This window comes from Elaeis guineensis, chromosome 8 (assembly GCF_000442705.2).
Source record: "Elaeis guineensis isolate ETL-2024a chromosome 8, EG11, whole genome shotgun sequence".
Taxonomy (NCBI): Eukaryota; Viridiplantae; Streptophyta; class Magnoliopsida; order Arecales; family Arecaceae; genus Elaeis; species Elaeis guineensis.
The window spans coordinates 132,250,406-132,268,175 of NC_026000.2; the positions used below are offsets into that span (position 1 = coordinate 132,250,406).

Consider the following 17,770-nt stretch of genomic DNA (forward strand, 5'->3'; position numbering starts at 1 on the left):
CCCACAGGCACGGAAAAGAGGGGAGAGAAGGGAGGAAGAGGAGGAGGGACTTACCACAGCCTCCGATGACCCCCACCGGCGTGAAATCACGGCGAGCATGAGTCGAGAGGCCGCGGCTTCAATCGGAAAAATCGGAGAACTCCGGCGATCGTCGGTGACTGATGTATCTACTCTTAGAGGAGAGGAGGGGGGTTCTTATAGAGCTCGTCCTAGGGTCTTTTAATAGCCCTAGGACTCCGATTTCTGATCGGAACCGGGAAGGGGAAGACTCCGATCGGTAGTCTTTCTCCCTATTTTTTTTTTTTGTTTTTTTGGGCTTAGTGGGCTTTTGGCCCATCGGGCCGGGTTATCACAAGCTTTATATCTGCAAGGACATGCATAACATGTTTATGCGAAATCCTTCGAGACAAGGGAAGAAATTTCAGATGTGTTATGCATCAATGCACTATTACGAGAAAACTATTGAAGATTTTGAAAAGAGGAGCATAGGAAGCAAATGACATCAACTTGAATAGTGTGTGACATGTGATGAGTAGAAAAAATATTAGAAATCTCTGACTTCGTTGAGTTTTATGATGCAAGTCATTTATACTATGTATTTTTATTCATTTAATGCCTCTAACCATTTCCAGAGTCATTATTCATCCATAGACAATACCTACATGCCCTGCCTACCATTCATAGTCATCTCTTGTTTTTTATTTTATTTCTGATTTTTTTTTATTCTCGTTCTTGATTTTTTTTCCCCTTTTGTCAATGTCACAATTTCTGACTGTTTGAAGGACATCAACCAAAATCCATCTAAAGAGTTTGCATTGACTTCACTGCAGGATCCTACATGCTGTCACAGGAGAATGCTGAATTTTAAGAAAGTTATCCACAACACCACATACAAAATGGGTGTTGAATCTGTTACTAAAAACAGTATCAAGAACATGAGTTGATTAACATACACTCTTCTTCGCCTTCTTCATTTCATAGAGATTCTTCAAGGTCAGGTGTGATGAAAAGTTGAAGAGAATTGTACCATCAGGGACATCTTTGATCTATATACAGAATTCTCTTGCTGTTTGTTTCATGGCTTATTTGAATGCTCCCACCATTCACTGAGAATCTCACATCAAAACAAATGCTAGATGAGGGCGACGACGCAATTTTAAAGGTGAACCAACTTAAGTCAATTATTTCAAACATGATTCACCTTCAGGACTATTGAAGGCAATGACAAATTTCAATAATCTATGCTTAGAAAATCCTCTTTGGAAAATGAAAACAATCGAGAAGGAAGCCATGACATTGCATTAGAGTCCATTGCATTTGACAGTATGTATGAAGGATAACAAAGATGGTAATATTTTTGGACAAAAAGAGAGGGAATAGCTAAAGGATGTATATTTTGCGATATAGTTCTCTACCTAATTCCAATCTGACACTCATTTTTATCAAACACAACAAACCACCCAAACCAAGCATCAGACAAACAGCTTCATTAACATGAAGGCACTGTTTTGGCATGCGGAACCTATCATCATTTCCATCATCTGACTTTAAATGGTTCCATTTACTTGATTCCTTTATATTCTTGACTGGCAACTTATGAGTAAAATTTGTAGGTCTTCGCATCGAGTATGATTTGCCTTAATCCACCAATGGGTGCTAAAATCATCAGTAGGAACCCGAGTATGATGCAGACCTGAAGACCATGAAGGCAAAATAAGGTCAGCTTGATGTCCCTAAAGCAGGTGAAAATGAAACTGGCTAAAGTAAGTTAGCTTACCCAATTAGTGATCCAAGATAAGCTACCCACTTTAGGCTTGTAGATGGCAAGCCACATGACACAGGGGAGCTGCGTAAAAAGATTATAGGTCAAAATCAATAATTCTCCTGTGATAATGGAACATTAAAAACTTATTGTAATTTCTGCATTTGAAACACTCCTTGTGCTACCTTACTAGTTCAATGGTTCATAAAAAGTTATGTTCTGTTTCATGAGAAATATTCTACTACTTCACAGAGTTTTAGGGGCTTACAAAGTATGTAGTTGGGGCATATACCAATCCTCCAAAGAATCCAAGTAGCCCACTAAAGAAGGGGAAGGTAATAGCAATGAACATTGTCAATGCTGCACATGATGTATCACAATAAAAAATCAGTAAACATCCATCAAAAGAAAAAAAAAATGCTCATAGAAAAAAAAAATGCTGTAAGTATGAGCAGCGTAAAGGAAAGGGCCATTACCAACATATACACTACGCGCAATTAAGCGAAGCATAAGACCTGGAGGAAAATGAAGTCTCTTCACCAACATAGTTTCTAGCATGTCGAAGACAGGCATGGCATAAATCTGCATGATTAGATCAAACAGTAGTCAAACTACAAACCATTGTAGAGGATTATAAAAAAGAATGTAGGAGAGAAACAGCAAAATGTATACATGCAGATCCCCATAAAATGCTACCATTTTTTGCCGAGACTGTTCTTTAAATCTATTTCTGGAAAACATGATGAATAATAAGACATCAACAAAAAAGGATCATATATGATCACTGATCAAAAGGTATCCGGCGAAGAAAATATTTTTTCCCCTTATTTCCTTCGAGGGAGAAGAAGGATAACTTCTACTCGATATAATGACAACCATTTAGAGTTGTAGGTGACATACTAATACTTCCTTTTGAAAGACAGTGATTTTTATCATGTTAAAGATCATGTTAACATTGAAATGCATTAAATCACTCTCCTTTTCTCTTTTTTTCTTTCTTTCTTCTTTTTTTTTTTTTTGTGAAATTTATGGATTAAACAATTGTTTCTCAGGTTTTACTAAGATGTGACTCATTTGATTCTCTTATAAAGGCATTGAAAGTTCTTCCATCTCAAAGAATGCAATAGAAGCCAAATTTCCTTGATCAATAGAAGCCAAATTTCCTAGATCGTTTAATGTGAATCAAGTCTCTACAATATCCATTGCAAGCAGTCATACCTGATAGCTCCCAATGACATGGACGACGACCATCATGTTGGCCATGGCAATCAGCCACGTTGGCTTCTCCAGTGAAAGGAGGATGTTGTCCTGGACCGAATTGCCAAAGGCCCAGTAACCAATGAGAGCAACAGGGAAGTAGCAAAGAGCAACAATGATGTAGGCAACAACTACACCCTTCCACATAGGCTTCTTTGATGGCTTCTCAGGAGTGGAAGGAATGGTTGCTTGGATTTCCAAGACCACATTGTGACCGGCATATGCGAAAGCAACTTCTCCCAGTGCACTGAGGAAACCGAAGACGGTTCCTGCAGTGCTTGAAGATGGGTATCCATATTCAACATTTTCTTGCTTTCCTTTCTCCACAGAAGCGCTCCAAGCAATGGTGGAATAACTGATAAACAAATAGATGAATCAGTTATAAAGACAGTAATCCAATTGCAGATATTAATTGCACCCAAAACAAGAAAGAGTTGCAGATAACAAAGCTTTGGAAAAGCTAAAATTTTGCTCATTCATGCTATATTTCTCGGTTGTTTTGTCTTTGGTAAACCTCAAATGTTAAAGCAAATATTACTTTGGCTTTGATCTTTTTTATGTATTTTTGATTGCATATCCTTTTGTGTAAAATCTTAGGCTTCTTGAATTTAAATTACATGGAAATTAACATCAGGAATCTATAGGAATGCATACTTGCAAGCAAAAAAAAAAAAAAAAAAGAAGAAGAAGATGAAATGTCATGAACTTTGAAATTTCAAAAGGCAGACACATGTCTTTGTATGAGATCGTTCATGCCTTCTCTAAAAACATGAAGAAGCATATAATAATACATCTTTATTTTGATGTACAAAAACATAATCTTTGTTACTCAGAAGAAAAGAGAAAAAACTAGTAAACTTGCATTATCTAGTCATAATGCTTTCTAAGTTAATGCTACATAACTGGCAGCAATATAGGATACAGAGTGACACCAAAAAGAAGATTGTGTACCTGAGAGACATGACAGCAGCTGCCAAGGAGACACCTGAAATGGAGTTAAAGTTGGGCAGTTGCGAGAGCACGAAGTGCACCGAGGCAAAGATCATGATGAAATATGTTTGTTTGATGTGTTTGCAGTCAGGGCAGACAAGATCATGGAACTTCTTTAGAGATTGTCCACCTGTAACCATGTAGACAATGTTGACGCTCACCTCGACGACAAGCTGCTGAGGCACCACAATCCAAAGACCAAGCTTCTCTCCAAAGGCCTCCTGCCCCAGTTCATGGTACCGATTGAACCGCTTTCCGGGCACCATCTCATGCATCTCCACCATTTGCCAGAGAGTGTATAAGGTGATGATCCATGATAGAATTAGGATTGCAATGCCTGGGCCCCTGTTCAATTGCATGAAAGGAGCTCTTAAGCCATGAAGCTTGCACAGTGAACAAAGCTGCAGTTATGTAATTAGATACATCTAGCGGGTTAGGAAGATATGCAAGTATTGTTAGATCCTGTTTTAATAACATTGGATTGGCTGCAGAGGAGTCAAATAATTGCAACAATCATAGAGGCTGCAATGCTTTTCAACAGATTTAAATTTAACTCCTCCCCCTATTAAAGAAAATATTAGCAAGCAGATTTATCAGATTCTTTGTCTCATCAAGAGAGAGGTTATTGATGATTACCTTATTTTTGTAGGTAAAACTAGAAGGTGAAAAATGAAGCTGCTAGCAAAATATGCAAAAATTCTCAGCTGACAACTGGAACTGTCTTAATACGAGCCAAGAAATAGATTCTACTGAAAATTATTTTGATTTATGTTCTGTATTATTAAGGAAAAGTTTAAACACTTCTTTTAGCAAGACAAGGTCCATTGGCTTGAAAACTATTATTATCTCTCAACTGTAAGCCAATACAATTAACTTCTTCAAATTGAATAGCATACAACTTTCATCCTTTGTGTATGGAAGATATAAATCTCCTTCTATCAGAGACATTAGCTATATGGTAAATCATAACAGAAAGTTATGATACTTGAAAATTACAACAATCACAAATTTAAGAAAAAAGGGAGAAAGGAAAAGAAGGCCACAATATTAGCACTATAATAGAGAAAATTAAATATATATTATAAAAAGCCATTATCAAGCAGAACAAGAAAAAAAGGGAAAAGAAAATAAGATAGTAACTTAAAGCTACAGACTCACATACCTCAAATCATAATCCGAATGTCTAAAGCAAATTACTCATTCGAGAAGATTGCCAAAATTTTATATGATCACCAATAGTATGATCTTGTTCAGTATTCATAACCAAAGGAAATGAACCCCTTTTTATTGCAACATGAAAAATTGAGTTAGTACCCGAAAAAATTATGATCACCCATTAGGAAAAACTCTGAAACAGCCAATAGGTATTGGTTTGAGGATACCATTATATTATCCAAAATATCCCCGGAAAGACAATAATGTAACAAAATTAAAACATGAGAACCACAAAATAACAATCAAACATCAAAGTTTTAACACTATGATTTCAAGATAGCGCTTTGTTTTTTTTTTTTTTTCTTTTGTTCTTCTCACCATCCAAGTTCTGACATAGCATATGGCAAGCTGAGGACACCGGCTCCGACCATGGCCGTGACATTGTGGAATGTTGAGTACCACCACTTGGCATTCCGAGATGAGGTGATCGGAAGCCAATCATCGATGTTCTTCTCCTTCTCGGACTGCACGTTATTGCGTACAGTTGCATTCATCATGCCAAATTCAACAGTAAAATAAAAAATCAGAGGCCAGAGAAAAAGAGACTCAAATATACAAACACAATATGTAAACCAAGCAACCCTTTATGTTATTATTACTACCCTTCCTTTATGCCTGCATTAGGACGTATAAAAATCTTACCAAAAATAATGCAACAAAGAATGGTTTTCATATACTTTCAGTTACTGTTTATATGTATGGTTATTAATGGTTAGCTTTAATGTGAAGGTTTAGGAGGAGATGGATATGGATGAAATCTTTGGTGTGGATCTAAGCGAATTGGAGGAGGATAGAAGATTCAGTGAACCTGCTATGTTGCATGCCAAAGGCTATTGAAAGTAGAAGGTTTTCTTTCAATAAATCAGACATATGCATGTATAGATGCATCCATCAGAATTAGAAAATAAAATATTCAAAAATTGAGCTGGAAGATCACTTGTGGAACTTATGATATAATGTCGAAGGTTTCAACAAATTGGCCATCTTGGTGGATATGGGTGACTTATGATGGGATGAAATTGATCTCATTTTATCTCCCTCGGCCAACATTGAAAATGTAAATATCTTTAGAAAGAAATCATATTATTATCTCAAATCCTTTTTGATAATTTGATATAACATAACTTATATATCAAAATAATGGTCATAAAACAAAATTAAGAAAAAAAAATTGATTGATATATTGATACTTTATTAACTGGTATCCTATAGACATCCAAGATTTTACGCATATTGTATAACTAGCTATAGTTGATATGACTTGATATCTCACTTAAATGATAGTGCTTCTATCACTGATCAATACCTATCTGGCGAAAACATACATAATAATATTCTTAAAATACAAGATTCATTGTGCAATATTGTTTTGATTGGTGAAGAAAGATACAAAGGTCATCAAATACATTCTGGTACATATCTGGACCGGTACAAAGAGATAAAAGATCATGAGATGCATCTTAAAGAGAAGCAGAGGGTAAGATGTGTGAAGTGGATTGTTGACAGAGGAGAGAATAACATATGATATAGGTAGAGATATATTTCAGTTTCAGAAAAAGATACAAAAAGTAAACAAATAATGGAATGGATAGGACAAGGAGAGAGAACATGAGTGAGAATGGAGTTTTCTCTACATATTTTTTTTCTTTATTTCAAATTGACATGCATATATAGAAAGACAAGACCATTGGATTTTATGGAGATACATAGAGTAGTATATGGAGATGTTTCTAACCTTTTTATTTTATCAAAACATACAAAACTTCGGTAGATAGAATAAATTTGATAAACATTTTTAAACTTTTTGAACTAAGAACAGAAAAGAGGCTAATTATAGGAAGGGGAGGAGAAGATGCTAAATTTGGGAAGAAAAGAGAATTCATAAATTCATAATCCTAATTTTATATATCATTCTTTATCATTTTTAAAATTTATATATCATTCTTTTTTCTGAGAAATTGCTTACTCTTCTATTACATAAATAAATATTTATAATTGTATTATCCCTCCTGCTCATTACGCAGGTGTCATACATGTTTCAGCTATTCATCTGGTAACAAGCATTTCCAGCTATTATTTGATTACAGTAGCTGTTATATAATGGAAATAACAGCTACCATTTGATGTTTCCATTATTTATCTGATGAAGGTTTTAAGGATAAAGTTGGTAATGATGAAGGTTTTAATGATGAAGGTTTTAAGGATAAAGTTGGTAAAGTTCCTGCTTTTTTTTTCTTTTCTTTTCTTAGTATTTTTTTTTTTCCTGCCAATTCCTTCAACTATAACTACTCCATTGGATGTCATATAATTTAACCGTTTAATAGTAAAAATTTCGATCCAATTCCTTCCTTTGTATAATTAATATTATTTTGAATCCATCTCATAGTTTTACATATTATTTTAAATTGTAATATTTAAATTTTGTTTGAAGCTATAGAATCAATGCGGCCACGAAGTCAAGCTGAGGACCACGACATGCCATCAAGTCCTGGATCTTGACTTTTCAAGTCAAGAATGGCAGCAATAATGCTTGCAAGACGTTCATCATTTATCCATCCCTATGCAAGTATGATAAGCTGTTTCTTTAAAAAAATGGCAAGACCTAATAATCCACCTAAAAAGAAAAAAAAAAGCTAAAAGTTTTTTTACCGCACCTAAATTAATGATCACAATTCAATATTAAATTTCTCATATTACCAAAAAAAATTATATATCTCTCTAATTTTTATTCTAGGTCTTTGAATTTCCTTACCAAAGTTAACTAATTAATATGCATGTTACATGTACATATACTATCCATATATACAAGAATTATGAAATAATTTAGCAATGCAATTTAGGGTTATATCAAAGTTTTAGTAAAATATACTTGTCTTGAAAATATCTGAGAATAAAGTAATAATTGCTATAACCATTAAGCCAAAATTAATTATAAGTTGATAACCATATTATTTGCTGAAGTCACTATTTGCTATTTTTTAAAAAAAAAATCTGCCAATTAGTGGAACTTAAAAATTATTTTATTTAGATAAGATGAAGAAATCAAAAGGTAACCAGCTTATCATAACTATTAATTTAAATTTGGAGGGCAATTAATTAACTAGTACATACAAGTGGATAGCTTCTGCAATTTGCTAATTAATTATCTGAATAACTAATTGCTGAATCTGAGAGCATAGATCCAACTCCTCCCTATTGATTGGCACATGGCCGCGGCGGACCCTCCAAATACTTGGCCCCCCTCCATTGAAGCCCGGCCTTTAGAATTCTACTCTCTCTCTCTCTCTCTCTCTCTCTCTCTCTCTCTCTCTCTCTAAATCTGCTTTTTGTAAAGATAGGCCCCTTTGGAGCACTAAAAAGAGAAGACTAAAATAACTGAAGCACAAGATCTCAATACAAAGCTGAGTCCTGAACTCCTAATTGTAAGAGATGGACTTTTCTATTCTTCTCAAGAACCAGAAGAGAGACAGGAAGAGAGAAAGAGAGACAGAAAGAGAAAACGAGAGAAAGATTATGTGATTGTACATACCTTGCTTCTGATATCATATGATTCTGGGGGAGTAGGAGGAGCTTGCGTTCCCATGGCTGCAGAAATAATATCTAATTACAAGTTACGGTGACCAAAAGCTAGCACTAGGAATATTAGAGTGGAAGGAAAAAAGGGAGGGAGGAGAAATGAACAAGTGTTGGGAAGGGATGGTGGAGAGGAGAATGGATTTATAGAAAAGATGAGAGAGTGGAGGAGAGAATTTGATATATACAGAGAGAGGGGAGAAGAAGCCAGGAGGAAGATGCAGTTTGAACGCCACGTCTTTCCGTGAAAACATAGTTTTGGTTGTAATAACCCAGATTTAAAAAAAAAAAAAAAATAGAGGAGGAGGAAGACTCCTAATCGGAGTCTTCTTCCTCTCCGTTTTCGATGAAATCGGAATGATAGAGTCCGGCACGGGTTAAGAAAACTCCTCTATAAAACCTCCTTCCCCTCCCTTTAGGTCTTTATCATGGGATTTTGAGAGATTATTAAGAGTTTAGAGGGATTTTTTTTCAAGATTTTCTGCGAGTTCTTTGAACAGGAAGAAATGATTGCCGGAGTTTTTCTCGGCTGCCGGAGCTCGAGGTAAGCCCCTCCCATTCTTCCTCTCCCTCTTCCCTTTCTCCCCTGGCCCAAAGCCTCACCGCCGGCCACCGTCTTTGCTGAAAATCAGTCGCAAAAGAATCCTCTGTTTTCTGAATCTTCCTTTGATTTTGCCGGCCGAACCTTACCACCGGCCGTCCATTGCCCACCGCCGCCTCCACCTGCTGCCGGACATTCGACGAAGCCGCCGCCTTCGTCGGAGTCAAGCCTCTGAACCTTTTCCGGTCTTCCCCTGTTTCAGCCAAGGGAGGCCGTGGGAAGAAAAGAAAAGAAGAAGGAAGAAGAAGAAAAGAAAAAGGAAAAAGAAAAAGAAAAGAAAAAGGAAAAAGAAAAAGAAAAGAAAAAGGAAAAAGAAAAAGAAAAAAAAAGAAAAGAAAAGAAAAAGAGAAAGAGAAAAATAAAAATAAAAATAAAATAAAATAAAATAAAAAAAAAAGAGGAGAGAGAATTTTCCTCTCTCTCCTTTTTCTCTCCTTTCTCTCTCTTTTCTACCTTCTCTCTCTACATTTTCTCTCTCTGAATTCTCTCTCTAGACTTTTTTTCTTTTTATGGATTTTATCTCTCTAGAGTCTTTCTCTCTCTCTGATTTCATCACGGACCCTAGGATAAAATTGAGATGAAAATAAGATGATCTGGGTTGCTCCGAAATTCATGTGGTAGATCTGATCCCAGTTCGATCCTATTCGAAATTTGTAACACTTGATTCATATTGAGTCACCCTGATAGGATCTCTGATGATCTCGATTATGAGTGCCTCATCGAAAAGATACGAAGGTTTCTCTCTCCACTTTTCTCTCTCTATTTTCTCTCTCTAAAATTTTCTCTCTCTTCATGGATTTTTTTTCTCTAGAAGTCTTATGGATCAGTGGAGGATCCAGATACTTAGATCTTAATTTTGATTAATCCTAAGAGAGATACTCGATTTGTGTTATTAGGATCGATTATCGGTAATTTCTTCATATATGATTTTTATATTTGATCAGGGTCATGAAGAGATGATGGTCTGCATATGATATCGAGTGAAATATTTTGGTTAGAGAAATTCATAAATCAAAGAAGAACATTGATTTCTGTGCTTGGATCAGTCATCGGTAAAGGTAAGAATCTCTGTACATGATCACTATTATATATATGCTATTTTACTGTTGGTGTTGCATCATTAATTTTGTATCGTCGGATTTGAGATCGATGAATTTATTATATCTGAGATATTGTTATTTGATTTTGATCATGAGTATGTTATGTCAATATATATGTATCAGAGATTGATGGCATGATTATATGGATATGACACATATGAATTGATTGTAATGCAAGACAGAATTAATTTGATGAAATCAACACATACTGATTAAATGAAAAGAAAGAGATATATGGTATGGACTAGCCTTGTCATATGGATCAGCCCGCCAGGAGCTTATGCCTGGGACAGCCCCCACTGGCTTACAGGTGGATCAGCCAGCCAGAAGCTCATGCCTGGGACAGCCCGCCAGGAGCTTATGCTTGGGATAGCCTCTCACGGGCTTCCATACGTGGGACAGCCGGCCAGGAGCTCATCTTGGGACAGTCTTGAAAGACTTTTTAAGTGGATTCGATCTGGATGATGATTGAGGTATAAACTTGGATAGTCTAGAGCCAGAAAGAAAAGGTTAAAAATCATGTGATTATGAAAGGAGAAATGAAAGATAAGACATGAAATAATTTTTGAACAAAAATATTTTACCTGTTAACATATGATGATGCATCTATTTTAACAAGACAGAAAATTTATGAATATTTGTATTATTCTGGACATTGAACATGAGATTTTATCCTTATTTTCAGACTATAGTACTATATCAGTGTGATATGAAAATTCTTACTGGGCTGTAAAGCTCACACCCCTTCATCTTTCTTTTTCTTCTCAGAGTTACAGGATGCTTATGATTGGCTAAGGCTTGGATTTACGGATGAACAGAAGGATAAATAGAGTGTCATAGTATCTGATCAGAGAATTGAAGAAATTTAAATTTATAATTATGCAAGGTTTTATGAATTATATTTGAAATTAATTGTTATGGATGTTAAGGTTGTAATATTTATTTTGGCCTTGCATATTCTTTAGGACTTGCTCTGAGGAGTGTGCAGCCATCACGTATCCGACCCGGGTGTTGGGTTCGGGGCGTGACAGAATGGTATCAGAGCTCAGGTTATGATCATTAAGGATTATAATATAAGTGATTTAAATATTACAGAGTAATAATAGAGCTTAGGTTATGATCATTGGAGATTACGATATAAATAATTAGGATGTGATAGAATAATATCAGAGCTTAGGTTTAAGATCACTAAGATTATGAAGTGATATCAAAACTTTATGTAAGATCAATAGGATGTGACAGAGTGATATCTGAGCTTAGAGCTTAGGTTATGTTCATTTGGAGACAATGATACAAGTGATTAGGATATGACAGAACAGTACTAGAGCCCAAGTTTAAGGTCACTAGGGATTGTCATATAAGTGATATCAAAACTTTGGGATTATAATCACTAGAGTATGATTGATAATATCGGAGTTTAAGATTTTGATCATTAAAGGTATGATAGAATGATATTAGAGTTTAGGTTATGATCACTAGGAAATATGATTTAAGTGGTATTTGAGTTTAAGGTTATAATTATTCAGAATTGTAATTCTAGTAATATCTGAACTTAGGTTATGATCATGAGGAACATGATAGATATAAAAGAGAAGATTCAATATTTAGATTTCGAATCAATAGATATTAAGATAAAATTTATGTATAAGTGGCATATGATATCTATAATAGAATTGACGAGTTATATCTTAGATTTCAATTGGTAAGGTTGACCTAAGTATGAAAAGAGTTGACCTTGGAATGAAGTGGGCGGTATTGATAAGTTATGTTGAGTATACTAGAAGATTTTGGAATGTAAAACTTATATGATTGAAGATCATGATATTTTTTTTTAATCTTGATGATAATTGTCTGAGCATTATGAATTTTGGACTTATCAAAGAAAGTTAATTAGGATATGGTCCAAGAAGAAATTTCATCATATGAGAGAGAAATATTTTTGAGCATTGAACCTATAAGAGGATCATATATGAAACTCAATCTTAGAAAAAAAAATACTTGAATTTTATTATGAGAATATGAGATACACATTTTGGTGAAATCTTTGGTTACTCAAAATATCATATTTTGAATATGATTCCTTAATCTTTCAAGTTGTATTGAATTTCAAGTCAAAAGCTTACCTTTCTAAGTGGATCAAAAGTATTTTGATATTGTTGTTAAATTTAAAAAAAAAATTTATTTTATCAGAGTATGATATACAGGTTATGATGAAATCTTTAAATAATTTGTATTACTATCTTGGGATTAGATTTTTTTTAATTTTTCTTGTGATTGTTGAAGATGGTGAAGTGTATTAATTATTCAAGTCAAAGTTTGGATTTTTAAATTGAACTAAGACATCTTGCTAGTGCTAAATTTTGAATGACTTATACAAGAGACAAAATTTTGTATAGATTTATTGATTAATATTAAGGGTTGTGATGAAGAGAGCTCTATAAGAAATAATCAAGTTGATTCTACTCATAAGGATGTTGGCTTGAGTTCTTTTAGTTGTCAAGTTAGAATTAATTCTTTTAAAAAGGAAGATTGATTTAGAAATTATCTAAATGATTGTAAGGTAAATTTAAGATTAACTCCAATTAATTCTAGACATGTCGGATTTTTGAAGAGTGATGAAACTTATGGAATGATTTCAAACATAGAAAGTGGATCAAGATTTAATTTTTATATGCTATACCCGAAGGTAGTAAAGATAAAGAAACTTAAAATTTTGCCCTAAGTCTTATATAAAATTTGAAGGTTGGATCTATCTTGGATTGATCTAACATATAAGGATATTTTATCTTTGATAGACTTATATAATTTGGTAAGTTGAGATCAGAGTGCGTAGCAAAAGCGTGATGCTCTGAATTGATTAGAAATATTAATCCTTTAAATCAAAAGTTATGATGGAATACATTAGTTGCAAATAAGGAAAGATTTTATTGATAATGAAAGGATGCTATAAATTTTGATCTAATCTGATCATAGCCTGATAATTTTTGTCAGTAGGTTGTTTCATTGTAGATAATGCCAAGAAATTTTAGATATTTCAAGTTTATTAACAGCTTGATAATTCTGGTATTAGTTCAAACTTAGAATGTTTTGACATAGATCTCATAATTTTTTTTTAAAATTTAATATTGTTACTTGAACTGATATAGAAGATTGAGATTTTTCTTAAGATGAGAGTCTATATATAAAATTTGTTGGAAGATCAAGTGAAGAAAGAAATTGATGATTGTGAGGAGTGCCGATGTTTGATCTTTATTTATTTTCTATCAAGGGTAGTCTGAGATAATTATGAATTTTGAGTGAAATGTATTAGACAAATAAGGGTGGTATATTAATACAAGTCCAAAATATTACAGTTCTTCAAAAAAGTTGAGAAATCAATAAGAAAGGATGAGTTTGAAATTTCAAATAATTTTGTTATAACAAGATCATGAGAAATAAATAATATATATATGATATTATTGTAAGCTTGAGAATGATATGAAGAATGTATACTTTGAAAATAGGTATCTTGAACGACATAACTTAATTTCGAGGATGAAATTATTTTAAGGAGGGGAGAATGTAATAACCTAGATTTTTAAAAAAAAAAAATAGAGGAGGAGGAAGACTCCTAACCGGAGTCTTCTTCCTCTCCGTTTCCGACGAAATCGGAGTGATAGAGTCCGGCACGGATTAAGAAAACTCCTCTATAAAACCCCCTTCCCCTCCCTTTAGGTCTTTATCATGGGATTTTGAGAGATTATTAAGAGTTTAGAGGGATTTTTTTCCAAGATTTTCTGTGAGTTCTTTGAACAGGAAGAAAGGATTGCCAAAGTTCTTCTCGGCTGCCGGAGCTCATGGTAAGCCCCTCTCCTTCTTCCTCTCTCTCTTCCCTTTCTTCCCTGGCCCAAAGCCTCACCGCCGGCCACCATCTTTGTCGAAAATCAGTCGCAAAAGAATCCCCTGTTTTCTGAATCTTCCTTTGATTTTGCCGGCCGAACCTTGCCGCCGGCCGTCCATTGCCCACCGCCGCCTCCACCTGTTGCCGGACATCCGACGAAGCTGCCGCCTTCGTCGGAGTCAAGCCTCTGAACCCTTTCCGGTCTTCCCCTGTTTCAGCCAAGGGAGGCCACGGGAAGAAAAGAAAAGAAGAAGGAAGAAGAAGAAAAGAAAAAGGAAAAAGAAAAAGAAAAGAAAAAGGAAAAAGAAAAAGAAAAAGAAAAGAAAAGAAAAGAAAAAGAGAAAGAGAAAAATAAAAATAAAATAAAATAAAAAGAAGAAGAAGAGAGAGAATTTTCCTCTCTCTCCTTTTTCTCTCCTTTCTCTCTCTTTTCTACCTTCTCGCTCTATATTTTCTCTCTCTAGATTCTCTCTCAAGACTTTTTTCTCTTTTTATGGATTTTGTCTCTCTAGATTCTTCCTCTCTCTCTGATTTCATCACGGACCCTAGGATAAAATTGAGATGAAAATAAGATGATCTGAGGTTGCTTCGAAATTCGTGCGGTAGATCTGATCCCAATTCGATCCTATTCAAAATTTGTAACACTTGATTCATATTGAGTCACCCTGATAGGACCTCTGATGATCTCGATCATGAGTGCCTCATCGGAAGGATATGAAAGTTTCTCTCTCCACTTTTCTCTCTCTACTTTCTCTCTCTAGAATTTTCTCTCTCTTCATGGATTTTCTCTCTCTAGAAGTCTTATGGATCAGTGGAGGATCCAAATACTTAGATCCTAATTTTGATTAATCCTAAGAGAGATACTCATTTGTGTTATTACGATCGATTATCGATAATTTCTCCATATATGATTTTTATATTTGATCAGGATCATGAAGAGATGATGGTCTGCATATGATATCGAGTGGAATATTTTGGTTAGAGAAATTCATAAATCAAAGAAGAACATTGATTTCTATGCTTGGATCAGTCATCGGTAAAGGTAAGAATCCTTGTACATGATCACTATTATATATATGCTATTTTACTGTTGGTCTTGCATCATTGGTTTTGTATCGTCGGATTTGAGATCGATGAATTTATTATATCTGAGATATTATTATTTGATTTTGATTATGAGTATGTTATGTCAATATATATGTATCAGAGATTGATGGTATGATTATATGGATATGACATATCTGAATTGATCGTAATGCAAGACCGAATTGATTCGATGAAATCAATATATACTGATTAAATGAAAAGAAAGAGATATATGGTATGGACTAGCCTTGTCATATGGATCAGCCCGCCAGGAGCTTATGCCTGGGACAGCCCCCACTGGCTTACAGGTGGATCAGCCGGCCAGGAGCTCATGCCTGGGACAGCCCGCCAGGAGCTTATGCCTGGGACAGCCTCTTACGGGCTTCCGTACGTGGGACAGCTGGCCAGGAGCTCATCCTGGGACAGTTTTGAAAGACTTTTTAAGTGGATTCGATCCGGATGATGACTGAGGTATAAACTTGGATAGTCCAGAGCCAGAAAGAAAATGTTAAAAATCATGTGATTATGAAAGGAGAAATAAAAGATAAGACATGAAATAATTTTTGAACAAAAATATTTTACCTGTTAACATATGATGATGTATCTATTTTAACAAGACAGAAAATTTATGAATGTTTGCATTATTCTGGACATTGAACATGAGATTTTATCCTTATTTTTAGACTATAGTACTATATCAGTGTGATATGAAAATTTTTACTGGGCTGTAAAGCTCACACCCCTTCATCTTTCTTTTTCTTCTCAGAGTTACAGGATGCTTATGATTGGCTAAGGCTTGGATTTACGGATGAGCAGAAGGATAAATAGAGTGTCATAGTATCTGATCAGAGAATTGAAGAAATTTAAATTTGTAATTATGCAAGGTTTTATGAATTATATTTGAAATTAATTGTTATGGATGTTAAGATTGTAATATTTATTTTGGCTTTGCATATTCTTTAGGGCTTGCTCTAAGGAGTGTGCGGCCATCACGTATCCGACCCGGGTGTTGGGTTCGGAGCATGACATTGGTTGTCTCCGGACTCTAAAACTGATAAAAAACTCCTCGTACCATATGTCACAACTCTTATCAAAAAAATACTATATATCACAATATTTTTGTGAACCATATTTTTCTTGTTTTCAAATTTTTAATTTATCATATTTTTTTTTAGTCGATCAACTCTGTCATTAGCAGGATTAATTTTTTGGATTTCTAATTTATTTTTTTTTTAAAAATTATTATCTTTTATCTTTATTTGGTTGACAAAAAATATTTTTATTTTTTTTTAATCTAATATATGAAGTTTATCTTTATCCCATTAACGGTGTATCTTTTGCATGGTTGTCTTTTAGGGACATTTTGGGAAATCAAGCAGGGTTGAGTTGGATGGAATGGTATCCCGCTGGATTTGTCGTTGCATCATGGATAACATGGTGAATTTAAATAAGGCTGACATCAATACAATCCTTCCCAAACCTAAATCCTATGGGAACAAAAAAATAAAAAAAGATTTTTATAGATTTTTTTTATCCTATAATCCAACGTACCTATAGATGGGATGTAGGCCAAGACTAGGTTGGACTTTTAGGGGGCAAACTAACTGTTTTCTTTTAGATGTAATAAAAGTTTTCTTTCAGCTTCTCCTTCTTTGTAGTTTGCTTTCCATGTATTCGTGTGTTCATCCCAGTATCAATTATATTTCATAGAGTTTTATAAATGTAATTAAAAGTCAAAATAAGTTGTGTCCACATATTTAGGGGATTTTTTTTTTTTTTTTTTATCTTTAGCCAACTGCAAGACATAAGAGGCTCCGATGTGTATTTGTATTCATATGTATTTTGGGTGGGAGAAATTTAGAGAAATTAAGAAAGCATGAAAATGACTTTGAAGCTTTTAAGTGGCGGGGACCTTGGAATTCACGAGAGCAGCATGGTTGGTGGTAAGAATCATGAAGGATTGTAAAAAGAAAAGGTGAGTACTTGGCTGGAGATTCAAGGAATCCCAACCAACCAACTTTTCCGGAATTCCCAACCTTTATTAATTAGCAGTATCATACAAATAAAGAGAATCCAGAAAAGAAACTGGGTTCATGCTTGCTTATTTATGCTCGTATTATTAAATAAGATAGAAGTATGTCATAAATATTCCTACTACCAAAATTATTATCCATATTATTTTTTATTTTATTAAAAAAATCAATATATAATTTAAATTATTAAAAATATTTATATATTTCTATTTGTCAAATCACACCTACATATTATCCAACAAATTCTCACATGAATTCAAAATATTTTCTCCT

The 17,770-nt window shown here is 34.3% G+C and overlaps 1 protein-coding gene and 1 long non-coding RNA gene across 2 annotated transcripts; one reads left to right on the forward strand and one right to left on the reverse strand.

The window, feature by feature from the left end:
* Positions 1-1,279: 1,279 nt before the first annotated feature.
* On the reverse strand, positions 1,280-9,006 carry LOC140859721 (lysine histidine transporter 1-like). The gene is made up of 8 exons (XM_073262093.1): positions 8,754-9,006; positions 5,543-5,688; positions 3,971-4,354; positions 2,981-3,374; positions 2,239-2,344; positions 2,031-2,122; positions 1,778-1,846; positions 1,280-1,693 (listed from the first exon to the last, which is right to left on the reverse strand). The coding sequence occupies exons 1-8, from the start codon at positions 8,805-8,807 to the stop codon at positions 1,595-1,597; spliced, it is 1,344 nt and encodes a 447-aa protein (XP_073118194.1). The 5' UTR covers positions 8,808-9,006; the 3' UTR covers positions 1,280-1,594.
* Positions 9,007-9,221: 215 nt separating this feature from the next.
* On the forward strand, positions 9,222-16,649 carry LOC140859722 (uncharacterized). Its single transcript, XR_012143441.1, has 4 exons — positions 9,222-9,341; positions 10,343-10,456; positions 15,307-15,420; positions 16,231-16,649. It is a non-coding gene; the product is annotated as an uncharacterized lncRNA (long non-coding RNA).
* The last annotated feature ends 1,121 nt before the right edge of the window (positions 16,650-17,770 follow it).

What these genes read in the sequence shown, in the direction of transcription:
- LOC140859721 (XM_073262093.1), bottom strand. Translation starts at nt 8,807, where the DNA reads ATGGGAACGCAAGCTCCTCCTACTCCCCCAGAATCATATGATATCAGA. An exon ending in GCTGCTGTCATGTCTCTCAG is followed by an intron (nt 3,375 to 3,970) that starts GTACACAATCTT and finishes TTTGTTTATCAG; the next exon opens with TTATTCCACCATTGCTTGGA. An exon ending in TGCGCGTAGTGTATATGTTG is followed by an intron (nt 2,123 to 2,238) that starts GTAATGGCCCTT and finishes CATCATGTGCAG; the next exon opens with CATTGACAATGTTCATTGCT.